Raw genomic sequence first — 19,601 nt, 5'->3', positions numbered from 1 at the left:
GAAATTCAGATCTATGAAAGGCTTGTCTACATGATGAAGAATGTCCTAGTCAGTTTAGACAAATTGGACATGGCTTACAACCCTATCTCTCCGGTAAAGAAGGTATGGGTAAGGAAGGATGAGACCATTCACCCCTTGAGGGGGAGTGGACTCACCTAGTAGAGGTGCAATCTTGCCATGCATAGGATTTTGGTTCCTAAATCCTTATGCATGTCAGGTACATTTGCATTGCACTATTTGTCATGTCATATCTTATTCATGCCTTGCATTCTGTTTGAGGAACCATTTATTCTCTTCCCATATTTTCTCTTGTTGTCTTGAGAAACTTCTGCAATTTTTTTTTGGGGATGACAGATAAAGCATGTCGGGCAGCTGCTTTTCTATCTTGGTATTTCTAAACCTCTCTCCTTAAGGACAGGTTTGATTTTACTTCACATGCTAGGACTAGATATTGTTTCTTTTCCTCATAGCATGTTTGTGTTGTTTTTTCTATCTTATTTTTTTTCAACATAATTACATAAAAAAAAAAAATTGGGGGAGAAAATGCAGAATTTTATTTTTTCTTTTGATAGCTTTTCAAATATTGCATGTCTTTTAACCTGACATCTCAGTTCATTGTGCATTGATTAAATATGCATATATATGATTGATAGTTTATGCCTGATATCTGCTAAGTTTTCATGTGTATCTTAATGTTAAATAATTACTTTTCTCATGCGATGAAAAATTGTGCACTATCCAAAGCTCCCCTAAGGTACATTTTTTTACTCTATGATTTTGAGCTTTTGAAAGTTCTGATGAGAGAGATTTTTTTTTTAGTAAGATGATCAAATTGACCAACCCGCTAGTTGAACCTAGAACCCATAAATTCTGGCATTCTTTCTAGGTTGCAGCACCAAGTGATAAAAAACATTTAAATTTCAGTATATATGGATATTTGAAAAGATCCACTGCTTTTGTGATATAAATCTGTTCTTACACTTGTCCCTAAAGAAACAGTCAGTGACCAAATCATTGCAAAAATAGACTGTCATTAAAGGACTAAGTAAAAAAAAAGTATTGCATCTTAGGAGAGTGTATCAGATGAAGGTGGCTAGACCCTAGTATAATAAGGTTTGACTTTTGACTGATCTATCTTTGATTTTCTCTCTTGTTTAGAAAATTCAGTTGCTTTAAATCATATCAGCAAACTTCATACCTTATTGAGAAAGCTTTCACACACACACACACATTGCATGAGTTGAGTAATCTATTTAAATTTTCTATTTGCAGGGAAATTGTGCTTATTGAATACTTAACTGTCAACTATATCTTTACATATTTTTGAAATGTTATTTGACTGCTTTATTAGTTGATTATACATGCGTAATCTGAAGGTAACTTTAGGGCAAATATTTTTCTGCAAATTTTCTTCCAATTTCAGATTTTCAGTGTGAAGCGTCCGGATGGACCTACTTTTGTGTCTGAATGCGTGCGGCTTAGACGTTTGGACGGTTAAGTGACAAGTCCGGACGTGTCCGGTCCTGTTGAGTGTTGATATGGCAGTGACCGTCTGAACGGGTAAGTTATGCGTCCAGACAAAAACCCTAAAGGTTTAAGTCCGCATTCTTTTCTCCCTAGCTCCGCATCTCATTTTTTTTCTCTCTTCTTTTTGATGCATATTTGTTGCATTTTCTCGTGTTTTGTCTCGAGTTCTCAGCCTCTTTTGTCCTTTTGTGCATTTTCTTTTCATTCCTGGTACTTTGTTATTTCTTTTATTCTTTTTAGTTTTTATTAACTATTAGAATATTATGATTTTTTTATGGAATACTTTTTGAGTTAATAATACATGAAATTGCTTATATTTTCTATTGCTAGGGTTGGTTTAACATTATATATGTTTTTGGATTGCTATTTTTCCATGTGTATTTTTTTTTGGCATCCAGTTTACTGCCGTTATAATGCCGAAATTTTTTTTGGGACTAAAAAAATCTAATTTCATTGGTGTTATCTTTTGGCGACTATTTGGGCAAATTTTTGCAGAACTATGTCTGCTAGCAGCTCCCAGCGCAAAGTTCGACAAAGGATAGAGGAAGGACTAGCTGCCACCATGGCTAAAGTGGCAAACAGGCGATCGCTCCTAGAGAGGAACGTACTCATAGCAGATATTACGAGGCTTCCACTGGATTTCATTGCTGAAATAATCCAGGCAAATCACTGGGACTATCTGTACAATTGTGCATGTCCTGTGTATCCCAATCTGGTGCGTGATTTTTATGGGCTCTTGGAGGTAGTTTAGGATTATGGTTGTGGGATTATTCTTCAGACTATTGTTCAAGGGCACATCATTTAGATTGACCCGCAGATTATCGGTTCCATCATTGGGGTTCCCATGCTTCCCATTTTAGCCAATCCTTTCACAGAGGTTTTGGAGCCTCCTAGCATAGAGTAGCTCAGGGATTTCTTAGATGCTCAACCACATAGCGATGAGCGAGCTCATGCTCATATCAAGATCGGTGCCTTCTCTCCCTAGCACCAGTTGCTCGAGAAGATTATTTTACATAATCTTTGGCCCACAGCTCGTAGAAGTGAGCTTATTTTGAAGAGGGATCAATTTTTGTATGCTCTGTCTATGAGGATGCCTTTTTGCTTGTGCAAGCAAATCCTCACCATTATACTTGATTCGAGAGATGATCATACTACAGGTCTTCCTTTTGCGTGCTTGGTCACGAAGATCTGTCTTGAGTTTGTGACTGATATCTATACAGAGCCCAAGATGAGAGTACAGGACCCCTTTGGCAGTCAGACTCTCATGAATCTAATGCCCAGCAGTGGCATGAAGGTCAAGGAGAAGCTCCATGGCCTCCACCACTTCAGGTTGAGCTACCCACATGAGCCTCTTCTTCTCAGACTACTCCACCTCCTCCATCGCATGATGATAGCTTTGCTCAGGTTATGAGTGCCTTGAGCTCTATTCAGCGGGAGGTCAGCTCTATCAGTGTCAGAGTTGAGCAGTGCCAACTTGACATCCAGGAGTGTCTCAAGCACCAGCACCCATCTCATGATGATGAGGATTGACTATTATTGATTATTTTAGTCTTTTTCCTTTTATTCCTGTTTTTGGATATTTGTAATTTTTATAACTCTGGATTTTTTATACTCTGTTTACCCTTGTCCTGTTGAGACATTAAGGGAGAGTCTTTGTTAACTATGGTTTTTCTATACTCTATTTACCCTTTGTCCTTTTAAGACAAAAAATGGGGAGTATTTTTTTTTTTTTTGATCGGGAATGTATTTTTAAAATCGGTCAAGTGATTTTTGTCCAAGAATGGCCAAAGGGAGAGTTTGTTAGTTTTGTTGGCTGCATTCTGTTGACAAAATCATGGTTATGTAATATTGCTGTCATAAACAGGGATGCCATATATTTCAGAATCTTCAAAGTATTTAGAGACATGCTAATTCAGTGTTCAAGAAAGATTCTATACAAATTCCAACTCAGAAAAGTCAGATCCTTTGTTCCTGTCCGGACAGCCTAGTCTTACGTTTGAACGCCCATCAGGGTGTTTAGGGAGATATTGTGAAGATCTGCTAGCTCTCAAGCTATTGCCAGTGTGCTGTTGCTGTGCTTGTGTTGAAGTCTATCTTAGGGAGGAGCTATAAGGTAAATGAATCTATTGAAGACCCCCTTCAAGTAGGTGACTTGGTTGGGAGGTGTTCACGTTGGGTTACGTGTCAGAGTGCAAGATGCAATTGCTGCATATGGTTATTTGAGTGTTATTGTCTTTGTACTAGCTTTGTCTTCTGAATAGTGGATTTCCTGGGTTTGGCTGCCCTGGAGTGGGTTTTCTCTTAATTGAGTTTCTACTTCGTTAACAAAATATCTGTCTCATTTAATTCCGCACTTTTGATATTTTGTTACACGTTGCACACACATACGGTTAAATTAGAAGTCAATTTATTTTTCAGCTTCTATAATAGAGACTTCGATAACAGGGACACCGTATTTCCAGAGCACTTACAGAAGAATATTGCAGAATATTAATTCCAATATAGAAAGGACTGATCAAGGCATGAATTTGTACAGAATATCCCTAAGAAGGCAAGTTCCTGTTGAAGGAAATATTTCTCGAGACTTTACAACTTAGAAAGTTGGTTTTCCCTTCAGCCCGTTCGGACGCCTAGCTCAGAAACTTAAAGTCCTATCCACGCCCAGATGGTCCATCGGACGTGAACCATAGAGAGCTCCTGTTCGATACCTGTCTGGACTGCTCAGCGAACGTGAGCAATAGACAGCACCCGCTTGCAACGAAGTCCGGACGCTCATGCAATGACTCTAGGGTTGCCAGTCCGGACGCGCTTCAGTAATTTCATGAAGTTTCACTTGCAAGCCCGGACACCAGAAGCCAAGTCCAAACGCCGCCTATGGAAATCCGAATTTGTGTAGAATTAGGATTTCTAAAGCCCATTTAAAGGGGCTTCTAGGCTGTGTTATTGTAAGGATTCTGAATAGAGTTCCAGTATGCTAAGAGAAGGTGTTTAGGTAGATATTTTTAAATGTGCCAACTCTCTTAGCATTTTATTTCGTTTATGTTTTGTTCAACAATTTGAAGCCTAACTTAAAGCGGAGCTCTAAGTTAAAGGGATCTGTTGAAGAACTCTTCCGACAGAGGTCTAGTTGAGAGGCGCTAAAGTATAGGTACTTGTTAGAGTTCAAGGTACGACTACTACAAGGGTATTGTGAGTACTACTATCTTGTAACTAGCTATTTCTTATTTTAGTAGATTTCCTGGGTTTGGCTGCCCCAGATTGGTTTTTCTCTTTGGTGCAAAGAGTTTCCACTTCGTAATCAAAATATCTGTGTCTATTACTTTTCTGCTTTTATATTTTGGTGGCATGTCTATTTGTGGTTGAACACTTTAGGAGTCATTATTTTTCATTTCTTTTCACTGAAACCTCTTCTGGTCTTCACTTTCCCTCAGTTTCCTCTCATCTCCTCATTTTTCCTATTTTTCTCTCACTTTCTATGTGTGCATATCTAGAAGCTCATTAAGGTTCTCAAATGGGCCACCCACTTCATACCTGGCACCATGAATTCCCAAATATATATATATATATATATTTTCTTTTTCTCTCTTTTTGGAGATGTAAATGTTCTGGGTTTTTAATTTTTCAGTTGAGATCTCTTTGCAATTTGGTTTAATTTTGGGTTTATCTTTTTGGGTGTTTATCTGATTGGGTTTTTAAAATGTTTTGCAAAATATCACCCTCTATAGTAGTTAATTAGTTTAAACTAACTAAAACCAATAAAAAAAATAATAATATTTAGTTAAAGTAGAGAAATATTTGAAGAGCTTGATTTTTTGTGCTTATGAAAAGTAGTTAGCTAAAATAACAAATGCAGATTTTTTAGGTAAACTTTAGAGAGCTCAATGGGGATGATGGGGGTTTTGATGGTGTTGTGAGCATAATCGGTGAATTGATTTTTGGGTGGAGTTTGGAGTGGAATTTTTAGGTAGGTTAAAACCCAGTAGCTATGGATGGCTATGGGTTGAAAGTGTTGTGACAGTGGTTCTATAGGTGACGCGGTGATTTTTTTGTGCGTGACGATTGGTTTGCTGGCAACAGAACATTGGCTCTGATTGGTGGTGTTGTGAAGATAGATTTCTGCGAGGGATTTTTGATGATCGTTGGGCTCGGTGCATCTAAGATGTTATTGTTCGGGTCATTGGGGTTGACTGAAACTGGTGAAGGTTGGGCGCGGATTTGAGGGCTTGCGATGGTGGGTATGGTTATTTGAGTTATCTGTTGGGTGGTGGTGGTGGTTGCCGGTTGCGGTTTGGGTTCGTAGAGCACTTTGACAGTGCAAAGCTCTCATTTTTTTCATGGTAGTGCGTACCTAGTTCATAATTTCAAGGATCCTTTCATCATGTTGTTGCTAGGGATGATTACTATAGAAAACAATCAGCAATATTGCTCTGATACCACTTGATGCGAACCCATTAGTAACAAAACATAGGAAAGGATAAATTGGATACTTAGAAAGAGCCTTGATCTGCAAAATACAGTAAACTTTATTCTAAAATAATATGCGACTCATACTTTTCTGTTTGATAAGTTCCCTTTAAATAGAGAAATAATATATTACGGTTTACATATTAGACTAATTAGGTATTGACTTCTAGAACTAGGACAACTCTAATACAGAAGGAATCTGTAACTCTTTATTGGACCGTAAAATTTACTAAGATATACTCCTTATTGGACTCTAACTTGACACAGAAAATATCAAATAATTATGATCATATCATCGATCCTCATTTCAATCAAACAACAAAATGAAATTTTTTGTTTGTCTGATAATAGATATTTTACATGAGCAACTTTGACTGTGTGTATCCTTAACAAGCAGTGACCATTAAACAATCCATCCGAATGTTCGATGTGTACGTAGTTTGTTGGATTATGATTAATTTTGACATATATATCTTTCTTTCTTTTTTCATGAATATAACATATATATCAGTTTATTCATGAAATAAAAATAAACGTTAGATTAAATACTTATATTAATTGTTGCGCAAACTCAAAATTAAAACTTAGGAAAAAAAATATAAAAAAGCCCCCTGAATTTTCAATGTACTAATGTACGTGACTCATCAAACTACCAAAATGTGTCAAAAATGCTACTTTTATCGAAATATTCTTATAATACCCCTTTTATCTTAAAAAAAAAAAAAAAAAAAAAAAGAAGAAAAAAAAAGGGATAAATGCAAAATCAATCCATAGGTCTTCAAGGTTCGCAAAAATAACAATTTAGTTATTTTAGACCAATTCAGTCAAAATACTTGACGGATCCTGTTAATGTCAACGTCAACACCAATAAAATGATAACAAATGTCACTCTTACAAAAAGAAAAATATCAATATATTAAAAATATACATTTATAAAACTAAATTACTTTCTGCAGTCAAATTCTGTCAAAACACTTGACGAATTCTGTTAGTGTGCCACGTTAGTATCAATAAAATGACGACACGTGTCACTCTTAATAATATATATATATATATATATATATATATATATATATATATATATATATATATATATATAACTAAGAATTCAAAGAAATTAAAAACTTAAAATATTAAAACTTTTTAATTGGGGTGGCTACTGAGATACCCTTTTTTTTTTCTTGTTTCTTCTTCTTTTTTTTTTTTTGAATTAAAATTTTTTTAAAATTTTTAAGTTGATAACTTCTTTAACTTTTTAGATTTGTATCGATGGTTTTTTTAAATTTTGTTTTTTTATTAATTTTTTATTTTAGGTTTAAAAAATATAAGGGTATTATAGAAATATTTTGACAAAAGTGACTTTTTTATTCACTTTAATAGTTTAATAGGTCACATTAGTGTACTTGAAAATTCTGAGGATTATTCTAAAATCATCTGTTAGTTCAAGAGACTTTTTTATATTTTTTTCCTAAAACTTAAATATATATGCTTTATCAAACCAGTGCCCTTCAGAATAAAAAATTAAATTAAAAAATAAAAAATAAAAAATAAAGAAAAAGAAAAGAAAAGAAAAAACAGTCCTTTCTCTAATGACCAAGTGAGTTGGATCGGAGCCTTGGCCGAGTCACATGGCTGTCGTTTTGAGCTTCAAACGGACGGCCCACTCACAAGAATCCAACCTTAATTGAAGTACTAAGTCTAGTCACCAAAATTCACCAATATTGATGTGGCCTTGTGGGGCTACGACAGTTGATAATATTGGTAAATAAGCAACAAGTTACAACTAACATACAAATATTGATTTGTATATCACAAATTTATTATAATTAAAAGGCATTAAATGTACCATATATATATATGATCAGCAAAAGATTGTAGTTTTTCAATACAAAATCAGCATAAATTCATTGAACAAAATAGCGTAGAGGTGGGTTTGATATCATACGTGGAACTTCATAAACAAAATATAGAATGGAATAATAAAACATTCCTCCATTACTAATTGTTCAAATGAGTTGAGCAAGAACAAACACCCACGTACAACTCAATTTTAGTAGTCTTTGAGGTGTGAAGTACTCACATTCAAAAGTTATCAATTTACTCTCTAAGTTAAATATTTATCAAAGAGATCATTCCCCCCTTCCACGTGTTAAATTTTAATGGTGTTGCCACATCATACCCAATCAAAAGACGATGCATGTTCCATTTAATAGAACAATTTAAAAAATAAAAATAAATTTATAAAGACGAAAATAAATTTATAAAGATAAGTATAAATGGTTCAACCCCCCCCCCTCTCTCTCTCTCTCTAGCCGGTTTGGAAGTGGCCGAACCACCCCATGTGGCCATTTGAGGTTGTTCGATCACTCCTAAAATATTTGGTTTTATTTTGTTATTTTTGTTTTTTTATATTAGTATTTATATATTTTTATTAAGCGGTACATGTGTCGTCTTCTGATTGGGTATGATGAGTCAACACCGTTAAAAATCTAACAGAAAGTGGACGGAATGATCTATTTGGTAACAGCTTTAACCTTTAAAGAGTAAATTGATATATAACTTTTGAACCTTAGAGAGTGATTTGATGAAAGTCCATACATGATCGGTGACCAATTAATGAAGCATTTTTCCCTAAACTTAATCAACCTTTTTTTTTTTTTGAGGTATTAAACTTAATCAACTGTATATGATCATTACTAGAATCTTGATAGGATGATTATGATCCGATCCTATAATTATTCTTTATGTGATATGTGGGTCCTAATTATAAAGACGTGTGATCTCACTATAAGACATATTACCTATAATTGTTGTACGTCCAATTGCAATTATAAAATGTAAAAATCCTAGCTAGTAGCTAGCCTAACATCTGGGACCTGCACATCCATTGACGAATAACAATAATAATAATTCCTCATTTTTAAGTGACTAGCACGTGATGAGAGCTGTCTGTGAAGTTTAATTTTCAATTTTTCGTATTTTACATCTTTTTTATTTGGTGTGGAGATAATGATAGATAACAGTGAGAGCGCTGTCGTAACTTTTTTTTTCTTTTTTGTTTTTGACTGAAACATGCATCTACGTACCTAATTAGTGCGCACTAAAAGTAGTAATTAATTTTTCACTGTTCTAATTTCTTAAGATTGTCGTGCATGCGTCTCTTTTCATATCTGAAATTGATAAACTCCAAAACCCTAATCACCCCCATATATAGAAATACAAATATCTAAGCTATATATATATATATACACTTGCAATAACGTACATTATATTAGGGCAGTAAGGATTACCATTAATGTTCATGCAAGTGTTCGATCAGTACTTCAAGAGGCCAGGATGGTTTCCTTGGTACAAGCTTTTATTACTATCGCAATTGCTGAAGCAGTAACAGTAATTAATTAATTAATTAATTAATTAAGAACATATAATTCCTCTATATATATATATATCCAGTTATCGATCCCAAAGCCTTCGTATATGGCAAATCACACAGCTAGCTAGGATGGCATGCACTATCATGATATAATTCTGCATCACTACTATCACCAAAAAAATGGACACTACAATATACAAAAATTAAACCAGGAAGCCAAATTATGTATAGTATATATATTTTAAAAATTCTGGCTCACTTTTCAGATCAATTAAGTTAAACATTAATTAATATATCCGGAAAATTATAGAGCTATTTATATAGAAACTTTCACATCTATACAAAATGATTTAACTTTCGAGGTATTACATTTGTAATCTACCCATTTAACGTGAGACTAATTTTCCGTGCTTTCACAAAATAATTGATCTCAAACATGCATACAGAAAAAAAAATATTTGTCTTCTCCACTCTGATCTCTCTCCATCTTTTTACTCTTCAAAAGTTGCTGTTGAAGATTCTACCTTATACCTTAGTTTTTGAATATAAACAATTATCAAAGAGAAAGAACCAAATACATCATCAATATATATATATATATATAAAAGACACAATATTTACATGGTTAGACAAAAAGACCTACATCCACTTATGAGAACAATAAGATAGGGGAATTTGTCTAATAAAACATGGAGTAAACAAAAGTGATGAAAAGACTCGCTCGATTTTCAACTGGATAACCACCTTTAGTTTCAGCCCACTTTAGAATCTGAAGCTATTGAATTTACGATAACTCAAGAAATTAAGTGCTACGATCACGTATTATGCCCCAAAAGTACTAGTCAAAATTACAATTGGACTTTGCTAGAGTTACTTGTACAGTCCAATCTCATATAGTAAGGAACGATGTAAGACTTAATAACTACGCAACACTTTTGCAATTCACCTATATTATGGTAAAAATGTTGTACTTCAAATTAATTACTAGTTAATTAATTTGAGCGCGCTACAGTTAGGGTTTAATGTAATAGGGCTCAAGTTAAAACGGGTCGACCTAATTAGGCACGATAAATAAGCAGATCACAGTCTATATAATTAAATAACATTTTTAATATGGTTATGGATATTGATTATCAAATTGATTTTATCATGAATCTAGTTGTGAATGTGTATAATTGATATAATTTATATTCATAATATATGAAATTGTGTTAATCAGGTAAGATCAAGTATTGTGTCAGCTCAACATACTTATATTAAATAGGTTGAAACAACATGTGTTTGTACTAACCTAATACAATCTATTTATTAAATAAGTTATGCGAGTTGTGTCATGTCACTCATTTAGTTAAACATATCGTGTCAAGGCTAAAAAAATTGACATGATTAATTAAAATTTGCCATATTATCTGGATAGTCATATACCCATAACTCAATACTACACGAATTCATCCCCATAAACTCGAATTTCCACCTTTTCTTGCTCCAAGAGTCACTCACCATCATTGTAATCATATCAGAACATATTCAAACTTAATATACTTTGCCTAGGCTAAGCCATGCTATGATATTATTTGTCGTGCCAAAGAAAGCTTTGATGGAATTTGTTGTGCAAAGCCTCACTCAATTTCTTATATAAGGTACGCCTTTAAACACTTCGATAACCACTCTTGAATAAGACCGGCTCTACAGATTTTGAGGCGTGATGCGACAAATTTAAGTGAGGCATTTTTAATATTTAAATATTAATTAAAAAAATTAATTATAACTTCTGATTTACATTTTTATTTAAAAATCATCCTTCTCACTTTTTGCTGTTAATTGTTTTCAAATGTCATGTAGAACTCATCTCTACTACGATGCGTTGAGTTTTAATAGATGACATATTTTGTGTTGAGCTACATATTATTCTTTTTATGTAGAATTTAATCTAAGCAAAATGAAGTGTACTTTATTCTAAACAATATTTTAATGAACAAACTTAATTGACATGTTAGTTTTAAGTTCAGGAGAAATTACAAGTTTAGTTACTACTTTAAGGGTGTCATTAATATGACTTTACATTTTTCTATTTCTTTCCTTCTAAAGTTTCCATATCTTGAGATTCAATTCTTTGTAATTATTTTTAGTGCAATTTGGGCTCTAATTGAAGGCATTTGGATCCTCTCCAGTTCAAATAAATTGGAGGTTGGTGTATTTTGAGGGGTAAAGTTGTCCATAAAAATGTGAATGGACAAGTTTGCCCCTAAAAATGCACTAACTTGAAGAGGATCCATGTCCTGATTGAAGAGCATTGACTAACCTCTTTAACATATTTGGGGCCTTAATTATTTTTTTAATATATATATATATATATATAAAAGGAAACTTAATTATACTATTGTTATTTGGGGCCTAATTTCATTGGAAGCCTCACGCAACTGCCGAATCGGCAAATGAGCCGGCTCTGGTCTAAACTTGTACAAAAGATCTATAGAATCCTTAAAAGTGATGTTTAGTTATAGGTTTCAATTCCTATTCCTTGTTGGACAAAAAATACTTATGCCTCTTGTTCATATTCCTTATTAGATAAGGAATATCACATTCTTGGTGTGATCAGGAGGAAAGCACTTTCCTTCCACACTAAGAAAGTCCAAATAAATAGCTGATTTTGATAAGACATGCATTTGAGGTATTAATTGTCAATTATCAGTAATATACATTTGAAGCACAACAAATATTGATACATAATCATATAATTAGTATCTGTCATTATACCAATTAACTTCCACCTATGTAATTAATTAACTTATTAGAGTACCGAAATAGCTCATAATATGTCAAAACTCTAAAATAAATACAAACATTTGGGATTGTTCCACCACGCATCGTCATCAGTAGTACTAGTATATCAGACAATTTTATAGATTGGGATCCACATATATCCCAATATATCTAAATATTTATAGCCAAAAAAAAAAAAAAAAAAATATTCATAGAGGCACAATTAGGGTATATATATATATATAAAAATATATGATATCTTATTGATTAAGATGGCGAAGCATCCATGGGGGCAGCAGTGTATTAGCTCGATGAGGTGGAGTTCCTTCGTCCACTCTTCCATTGCCTCTTGCTTGATAAGACCCGCTGCATCGCATACGTTTTCACCAACTTTAGTTAGTTCTCTTTTGTAATCAAACAAGACTGTTGAATATTTGTTATTATGGCATTTTAGTCTTCCAAAATTTTATTTCAAGCATGGAATAATGTAGAACTAACATGATCACGTACGCTGAATGCAAACAAGGAGAAGACAACACAATTAAGCATGCAAACAACCCGAATGGTGTGGAGGATGCCTTGCACGGGTTCGGAGTTTGCCTTACACGAAATGGTTCCATCTTGAACGTTTTCCGTTTAAAAAAATAAAAAATAAAAATGCACGCAAACAAGAGGGGAAGAGAGAGAGAGACTCACCCAATGTTCAACGACTGCAACGGCTGGGGAACAATAGAGGCCGAGTCAAGATCGGTATGATTCTGCTGCTCCCACTGCGCCTGTTGGGCTAGTTCCTTTTCCTTTTCTTTCACCTAGTTGGCTCAAAATAATAAATAAATATATATATATATATATATACCCTTTAAAACAACTGAAGTTACAGGAGCTAATTACTTAGAATGGAATCGGATTCAAATTTCTTATCATAAAAATGGTTACCTTCTTTGCAAGCACGTTGTTTTGCTCCTGCAATGCCTTGTCCTGTCATGTAAAGCTGTTAGGCAAACCATTCAAAAACATATAGGTTCGTTTGATAAAAAAAAATTTAGAGGGTGTTTTTTTGCTTTTTAGTTCAAACAGTATTCTGATGTGATATTAAAATTAATGTTGTTTTGAGTGTAAGGTTTGTGAGTACTTTACTTTGGTAGTTATTAATTTGAATATGTTTTTATTTTTTTTATTTTTACTAAAAATCCAAAAAATTCCCTAAAATACATTGACAAACAAGGCCTTATAATTTTATGGCTGCTGACTAGATTTTTTTTTTTTTTTTACTGTTAATTGAATTATTAAATTCAATCATCCTTATCGACTTAAAATTTTGGAATACGTAATGATTTAACATTTTTATACGTAAAATTCTATAATAAATTAAAGGACATCATCAACAAGATGACCAAACAAATTAAAAGTTGAGGGCTGCATCTAAGACAACTATTTCCATGAATAACAGTGAAAATTGTTTACCATTTATAGTTAGATGGATCTCCACTTTATTAATGAAGACAAAACATGGGCTAGCTGGAGCTTACCTTTCTCTGAAGCTCTGAAATTGATTCGTACATAAGTTGGTTCTGGAAGTGAAAGATTTATATATTTAATTAACTAAATAATTAATGGATAAACTACAATACCAATAACATTTTTATTAGTAAAAATGATTTTACCTTTCTTGACCTGATGTGTTTGAGAGCAGAATCAAGCTGTTGCTCCAAATTTTGAAGCTCTTTAAGACTCAAGGAATCAAGATCTTCTCCCACGAAATGCCTGTAAAGATCAATAAGAAAGTAAAATATTTGGTTTATGGTTCTTTCATTATACTATATATGTTTATAAATGTCTGCATTGAAGTTTGTACTTCTGATTTCTTTGTAAAACCTCAACCCTAGCCTTGAGCTTTGCATGTTCCAGAGTCCAGCTTCCCTATAAGAGATAAATGGTGTGTCAATCAACAAAAATACTAAATATTCTCTGTTTTTTTCTTTAAACTACCCTATCCCAACTGATGTGTCGATTGCGACTTGTAAGCAGTGCCAAATTGATAGCCATTTTTATTTTTGAAATTTGAAAAAAGAAACATGGTAAGCAACATATCAGTCATCAGAAGCTGTAGTGTCATCCTGTATATATAGCATTCCTCAAAATAGATACAGAATATATGTACAGCAAGATTATGGAATTTGAAATTTATTCAATCGATTGGTGGCATACATTTTGTTCAAGGTCATTTCCAAGAAGCTGCCTGTCTGCATATGAATATCTCTCATACCGTTCAAGGATCCTTTCCATACTGTTACAAAGGAAGAATATCTATTAGTAGGTACTGAGAATCTGAATCAAACCTTTAATTAGCCAATAGAAAGGAGTTTGAAGTTATAAAACACATAATTTCAATATATTGTGATCTTAATTAGAATAACTTTGAGGAGTTTTAGAATAAGACTGATGAAAACATCAACAACAGCAATGACAACAATGCTACCGATGAAAGCCTCATCAATGTCTCTGGACTGTAATGTGAATATCTTCACCATGCATATATATATATATATAATGAAAACCTCACAGCATGCAATAGTGTAATTCCAGTCCTGATAAGTTGAATAAAAATGAATCTTCACCATATATATTATAAAAGGGGAAGAAACATATGTAAGAATAAACAATCTTTGTGATAAGTAAGACATAATCTATCCTGAAGATTGAGCTCTAGCCAGCCAGACAAACCCATACGCAAACTACAGCTTCGATCGCCTTTACTATATAGAGAGTTATATATTATCTTGTGGACTCTAGTCCGTTAGAAATAAGCTTAAGGTAGGCGCCTAGCTTTATTGATGGATTCAGAAATATTACATGAACTCCCTCTTATACCCTCAAATGCTTATTCTCAAACGCCACAAAGTTGCAAAAAGAAAGTAAGCGTACGCAAATTAAATATTGTAGTAAAAAACTGACGTGTCAACTGTCTCGTAAGAGCATTCCCAAACAAGCTTTCTAAACTTTAATCAAATTTTAGCTAAAAAATATATTTTTGTTATTTTAACTATTACTTTTAAGAAACTTAATTTATACACCAAACTCTCTAAATATTTCTCTATTTTAATTAAATATTAATTTTTTATTGGTTTTAAACAATCCCTCATAACAATTTTAACTATCATGAAATAAACAACCAAATGGTTTTGCCTTAAAACACTGCAGATAAATCGTTAGTTTTGACAAGTGAACACTCAAAAAATATTTTTTGTCTTTTTGTGAGTATGACCAGGACTTATCTAGCTTACTGCTAGATGATATCCCATGAATTTTAGGATTGAGATCGGGAGATGATATCCTATGATTTGTGGGATTGAGATATGGAAGTGAAGCAGGTGGAGGAAAAGGAAAAGTGCTAGAAAAGGAAAAGGAAAAGTGGCGCCAAGGAAGAGAGTGAAAACGAAGCGGAAGAAGGAAAAAAAAAATGATAAAAAAATAAATGGAGGAAGGGATTTTGAGGTCAAATTTGGAGATAATTTCTTACATAACTTATTTTGAGGAAAGAGTAAAGAGTTTGCTGCATTGAGCAAATTTTGATTTTTCTCTAAAATTTGGTAAAACTTTCAAAATAAGAGTATAAAAGAGAGATCTAGTTTATTGATTTGGTCATTTGAGTGATGGCTGCCTAAAATTAGTGACAGAACTTCAAAGGCCTTTTTTGTTACACCTAGAGGATTCCAGGTGATTTGGGCACATAATGACATTAATTATATTACATGTGACAATGTTGTTTATGACATTAATGAATTGTCGTTCTGGGCAGGTAAATCATAAATCAGTTTTTACTGCTTGTCTTCCTAGGGAGATGAGTTTAGAAAGAAATTTTAGCATTAATTAAACATCCCCTCCAATCTGTGCCAACTCTAATACTATATAACTATATGAGTAGACTATGTGGGTGTCAACTTTATCTCCACCAAAGTAAACCAATCACAGTGTAGGACAAATATATATATTAAGGAGACAGTCTATTAAAATGGATCCGATTAGCCCCAATAGATTATTTGTAAAATCCAAACCTGCATGCAAACAAAATGATATATGTATAATATTCTTTACTGTGATTAAATATATATATATATATATATGGTAGTACCTGCAGAATGATTTGACAGTTAAAAGCTTTGGAATATGCTTAATCAGCCATTGCAAGAATCCCAAGTGGATGTTGTCAATTACCCAATAATCTTCGTAACCAAACAAGCGTTGGGATATATGATTAAGGGATAAGAAATAACTATGTTTGAGTCGTCATATAATCAGAAAATTCAATCTAATCAACTTTTTAAACAAAGGCTAACATATTTTACAGAAGTATACTTATTTAAACCTATAACTAAATATTTAATCTAATTTAATTTGGAAAGGTCAGGAACTAGGGTTTTTTCAGAGATTACATTAAATTACAATTTTAATTATTTAATCTAATCAACTTTTTGTCCCTGACATGCATCTTGAAGAGAAAAAAAATATTAAAATATAAATAAAATAAAATAAAATAAAAGGACAAAGTAGGATAGATAGATATATATCTTATAAATATATATATTTTTCCTCCTCATTTCTTCTCTCGCTGGTTCCAGTACTGCTCAAATGCTCTTTTGTTTCTATTGGACTGCTGAACATCATCTTTTCTTATTCTGGAAAACGACAACCTTTTGTGTTACACATAAGATACCACTTGGTACGTACGTCGTTTATCTCTCTTTCATTTCTATAATATTAACCATACTAATAACTTGAATATATGCTGAAAATAACCTCAGCTATTCATAAATAATCAAATTGAACTTTTTTTTTTTCGTAGAAAATTTTGAAATATTATTACATTGACCGCACCTGTTGTTTTAGCGCGTCAACTTTAATTAATGAAAAAAAAAAAAAAAAAATCTTTTTACAATTCTCAACCAATACCATTTATTTCTTTCCAATTCCAGTGGGGACAAAAGATATGTTTGGAGGCTCCGGTTGATATACGTCACAGTAAGTCAATCACATGTAGAGCGAGAAGAACCTGAACTGGCCGGACTACTATACCTTCAACCCTAGCAAATCCTCCACAGATTTCTTTGCTCTCTCTCTCTCTCTCTCTCTCTGGGCTACTTACAAAAGATGAAAAAGCACAAAAAAATGCAAGGGAAAATAACAAGCTAGCTTCTCTAATCTTTAAACATTTCAGCTGCAAGCACCCAAAAGAGAATTCCCACAAAGAAAAGAACCCAGAAAGAGAGAAAAAGAGAAAGAGATAGGGCTTACCAAGAATCGGTAGAGTACTCGAAGAGCTTCCCTTTGGTAGAGAAGACAATCAAGGCGACCTCAGCATCACAGAGCACAGAGATCTCGTGGGCTTTCTTCAGCAACCCGGACCTTCTCTTGGAGAAAGTGACCTGCCGGTTGATCTTGTTCTCGATCCTTTTCAACTGAACCCTTCCTCTCCCCATAATTCGACAGAGGCAGAGACAGAGACAGATCGAGGGAGCTCTCTCTTTCTGGGTATGTTTATTATAATTAACAGGATTAATTGATTGTGTGGAAGCTGTCCGTGTTTTACACAGTAGTGCAAGTGTGGGAGGAAGAAGATGGCCGGGTGCGTGTGTATTTATAGAAAAGTTGAAAACCACATCGACAAATGGGAGGGTAGGTTTGATGGGGGAGGAAAGGTAGGATTGTGAAACCAGGGCGGTTTCGTCAAAAACGTTGTCGAATTCTGATTGGCTGGAGCGACTGTGTTGACAGTCATTTACTAGATTTCTCCCCAAGTCTCCATCGCTTTCTCTCTCTGTCCGTGTCTGCCGTTCCGAGGCCACATGTGTTGCCCATTGGGCCCTCACGCTGCCTCGTACGTACAATGTTTTTGCGTTGTTGGAGAGTGTACGGACGCGGGACTTTTTTATTATTATTATTATTTTTTATTTATTTATTATTTTTAAAGCCTTTGCTTTGCTTGGATTAGCTAGTATGTTCGGATGTTCCATGTTTACAGTACTGCATGTTAAAGTGATGGGGGCGATTTAACATTCGTGTATTTAGTAATATTTCTGCTTTCTTTTTTTCTAATTAATTTCAGGGAGCATTTCGTTTGACTGAATGGGTGGACACATGCCAGGGAAAAAGATCATCATGCCTGCTAACGTAAGAACTTAATTGGAACTGCATGGAATCATGCTAGCTAGCTAGCAGCTGCTCCTTCATGTTGTGGACCTATTTGCCAGTTACGGATGATGGTCGACTGGTCGTATGTCACATTTATATGTGAGTGTACTGATTGTGAAATACACGTGAAACCCTAAGGAAATATCATGGCCTCCAACGTACGTATATGGTAGGAACTAGGAACTGCATGCGATATTGTGGAAAAAAACAGGGATTCGATCGTATGTTACATTACAATGAGTGATGGCCTTGTCTTATATGCGAGTTAATTCCCATCTTTTATATATATATATATATATATATGGGGGATGTTAAATGTGAATGGGTTAAATGCCTTCTTGGTATTTGTAGTTTGGGCTTAAATCAACCGGCGCCAAGTACTTTGATTTCAAAAAGTATCATAAATGGTATCTCTAGTAAATTAAAATATCATCTTGGTATTTTCGTCTACGTTTTGTCTAATTTTTTTTATGGAATTTCACGTCATTGCACGTAAAAACGCAAAATCTGTTTCTTGACACATGTCAGCATATCTTATTACATGTCACTATATCACACACGGTACTTATGGACATGCCAAGTCAGATACCAAAAATAATAAAATAAAGATTACCTAAACAAAATTTTGTTGCGTTGGTTTTTGGCTTTTATAGACCGCTTTCTCGTTTCTCACTCTTTGTTGTTGTGGGTTTTTTTGCGCAGTATGTGCATTTTTAAGTATGAATGATTCTGAATGTTCTTGTTGTGCTTTTTTTTATTTTTTTTTTTATTTTTTCTGACGAGCAACAAAACAACTATTATTACACAAACTTTTTTTTTTTTTTTTCTTCCTTTTAATACCTTGCACACTGTGCATGAGGATTTCTAGTCATTTTGATGAAGGCAGAGGGGTAATTTTGAAGATTCAAGTTTTATTTTTCCCTTAGCTTGACTTGTTCCTTTCTAGGGCCGTAAATAAACTAGTCCGTCGACAACCCGCTCAGTTTAGTCCGATCCGAGCTCGAACAAGCTCGATACTATAGAAACTCGCTCGTTATTATAGAAACTTACCCGATTAGTAAGTGATACATACGCAACTAGCTCAACAAAACTCGATAGAAACTCGCGAGCTCAACACGTTTAAAGCTCAACCGAATCGCTCGTCCGCCTCGTTAACTCGTTCATATATCTTGTGTATGTATATATATATATATAGAGAGAGAGAGAGAGAGAGAGAGAGAGATTAATATATTAACATACTAACTAGTTAGTTCATAAACTAACATATTATCTAGTTAATTAACAT

General features: G+C 33.8%; 1 protein-coding gene across 1 annotated transcript; it reads right to left on the bottom strand.

Moving 5' to 3' along the window:
- Positions 1–12,355: 12,355 nt before the first annotated feature.
- LOC133875848 (truncated transcription factor CAULIFLOWER A-like) lies at positions 12,356–17,604 on the bottom strand. The gene is made up of 8 exons (XM_062314095.1): positions 17,420–17,604; positions 14,336–14,414; positions 13,983–14,047; positions 13,792–13,891; positions 13,657–13,698; positions 13,064–13,105; positions 12,824–12,936; positions 12,356–12,493 (listed from the first exon to the last, which is right to left on the bottom strand). Exons 1-8 carry the CDS (start codon positions 17,602–17,604, stop codon positions 12,388–12,390), a joined length of 732 nt encoding a protein of 243 aa, XP_062170079.1. The 3' UTR covers positions 12,356–12,387.
- Between the last annotated feature and the right edge of the window lie 1,997 nt (positions 17,605–19,601).

The sequence above is a fragment of the Alnus glutinosa genome, chromosome 8 (assembly GCF_958979055.1).
Source record: "Alnus glutinosa chromosome 8, dhAlnGlut1.1, whole genome shotgun sequence".
Classification (NCBI taxonomy): domain Eukaryota; kingdom Viridiplantae; phylum Streptophyta; class Magnoliopsida; order Fagales; family Betulaceae; genus Alnus; species Alnus glutinosa.
This window is presented reverse-complemented; position numbering and strand designations above follow the sequence as displayed.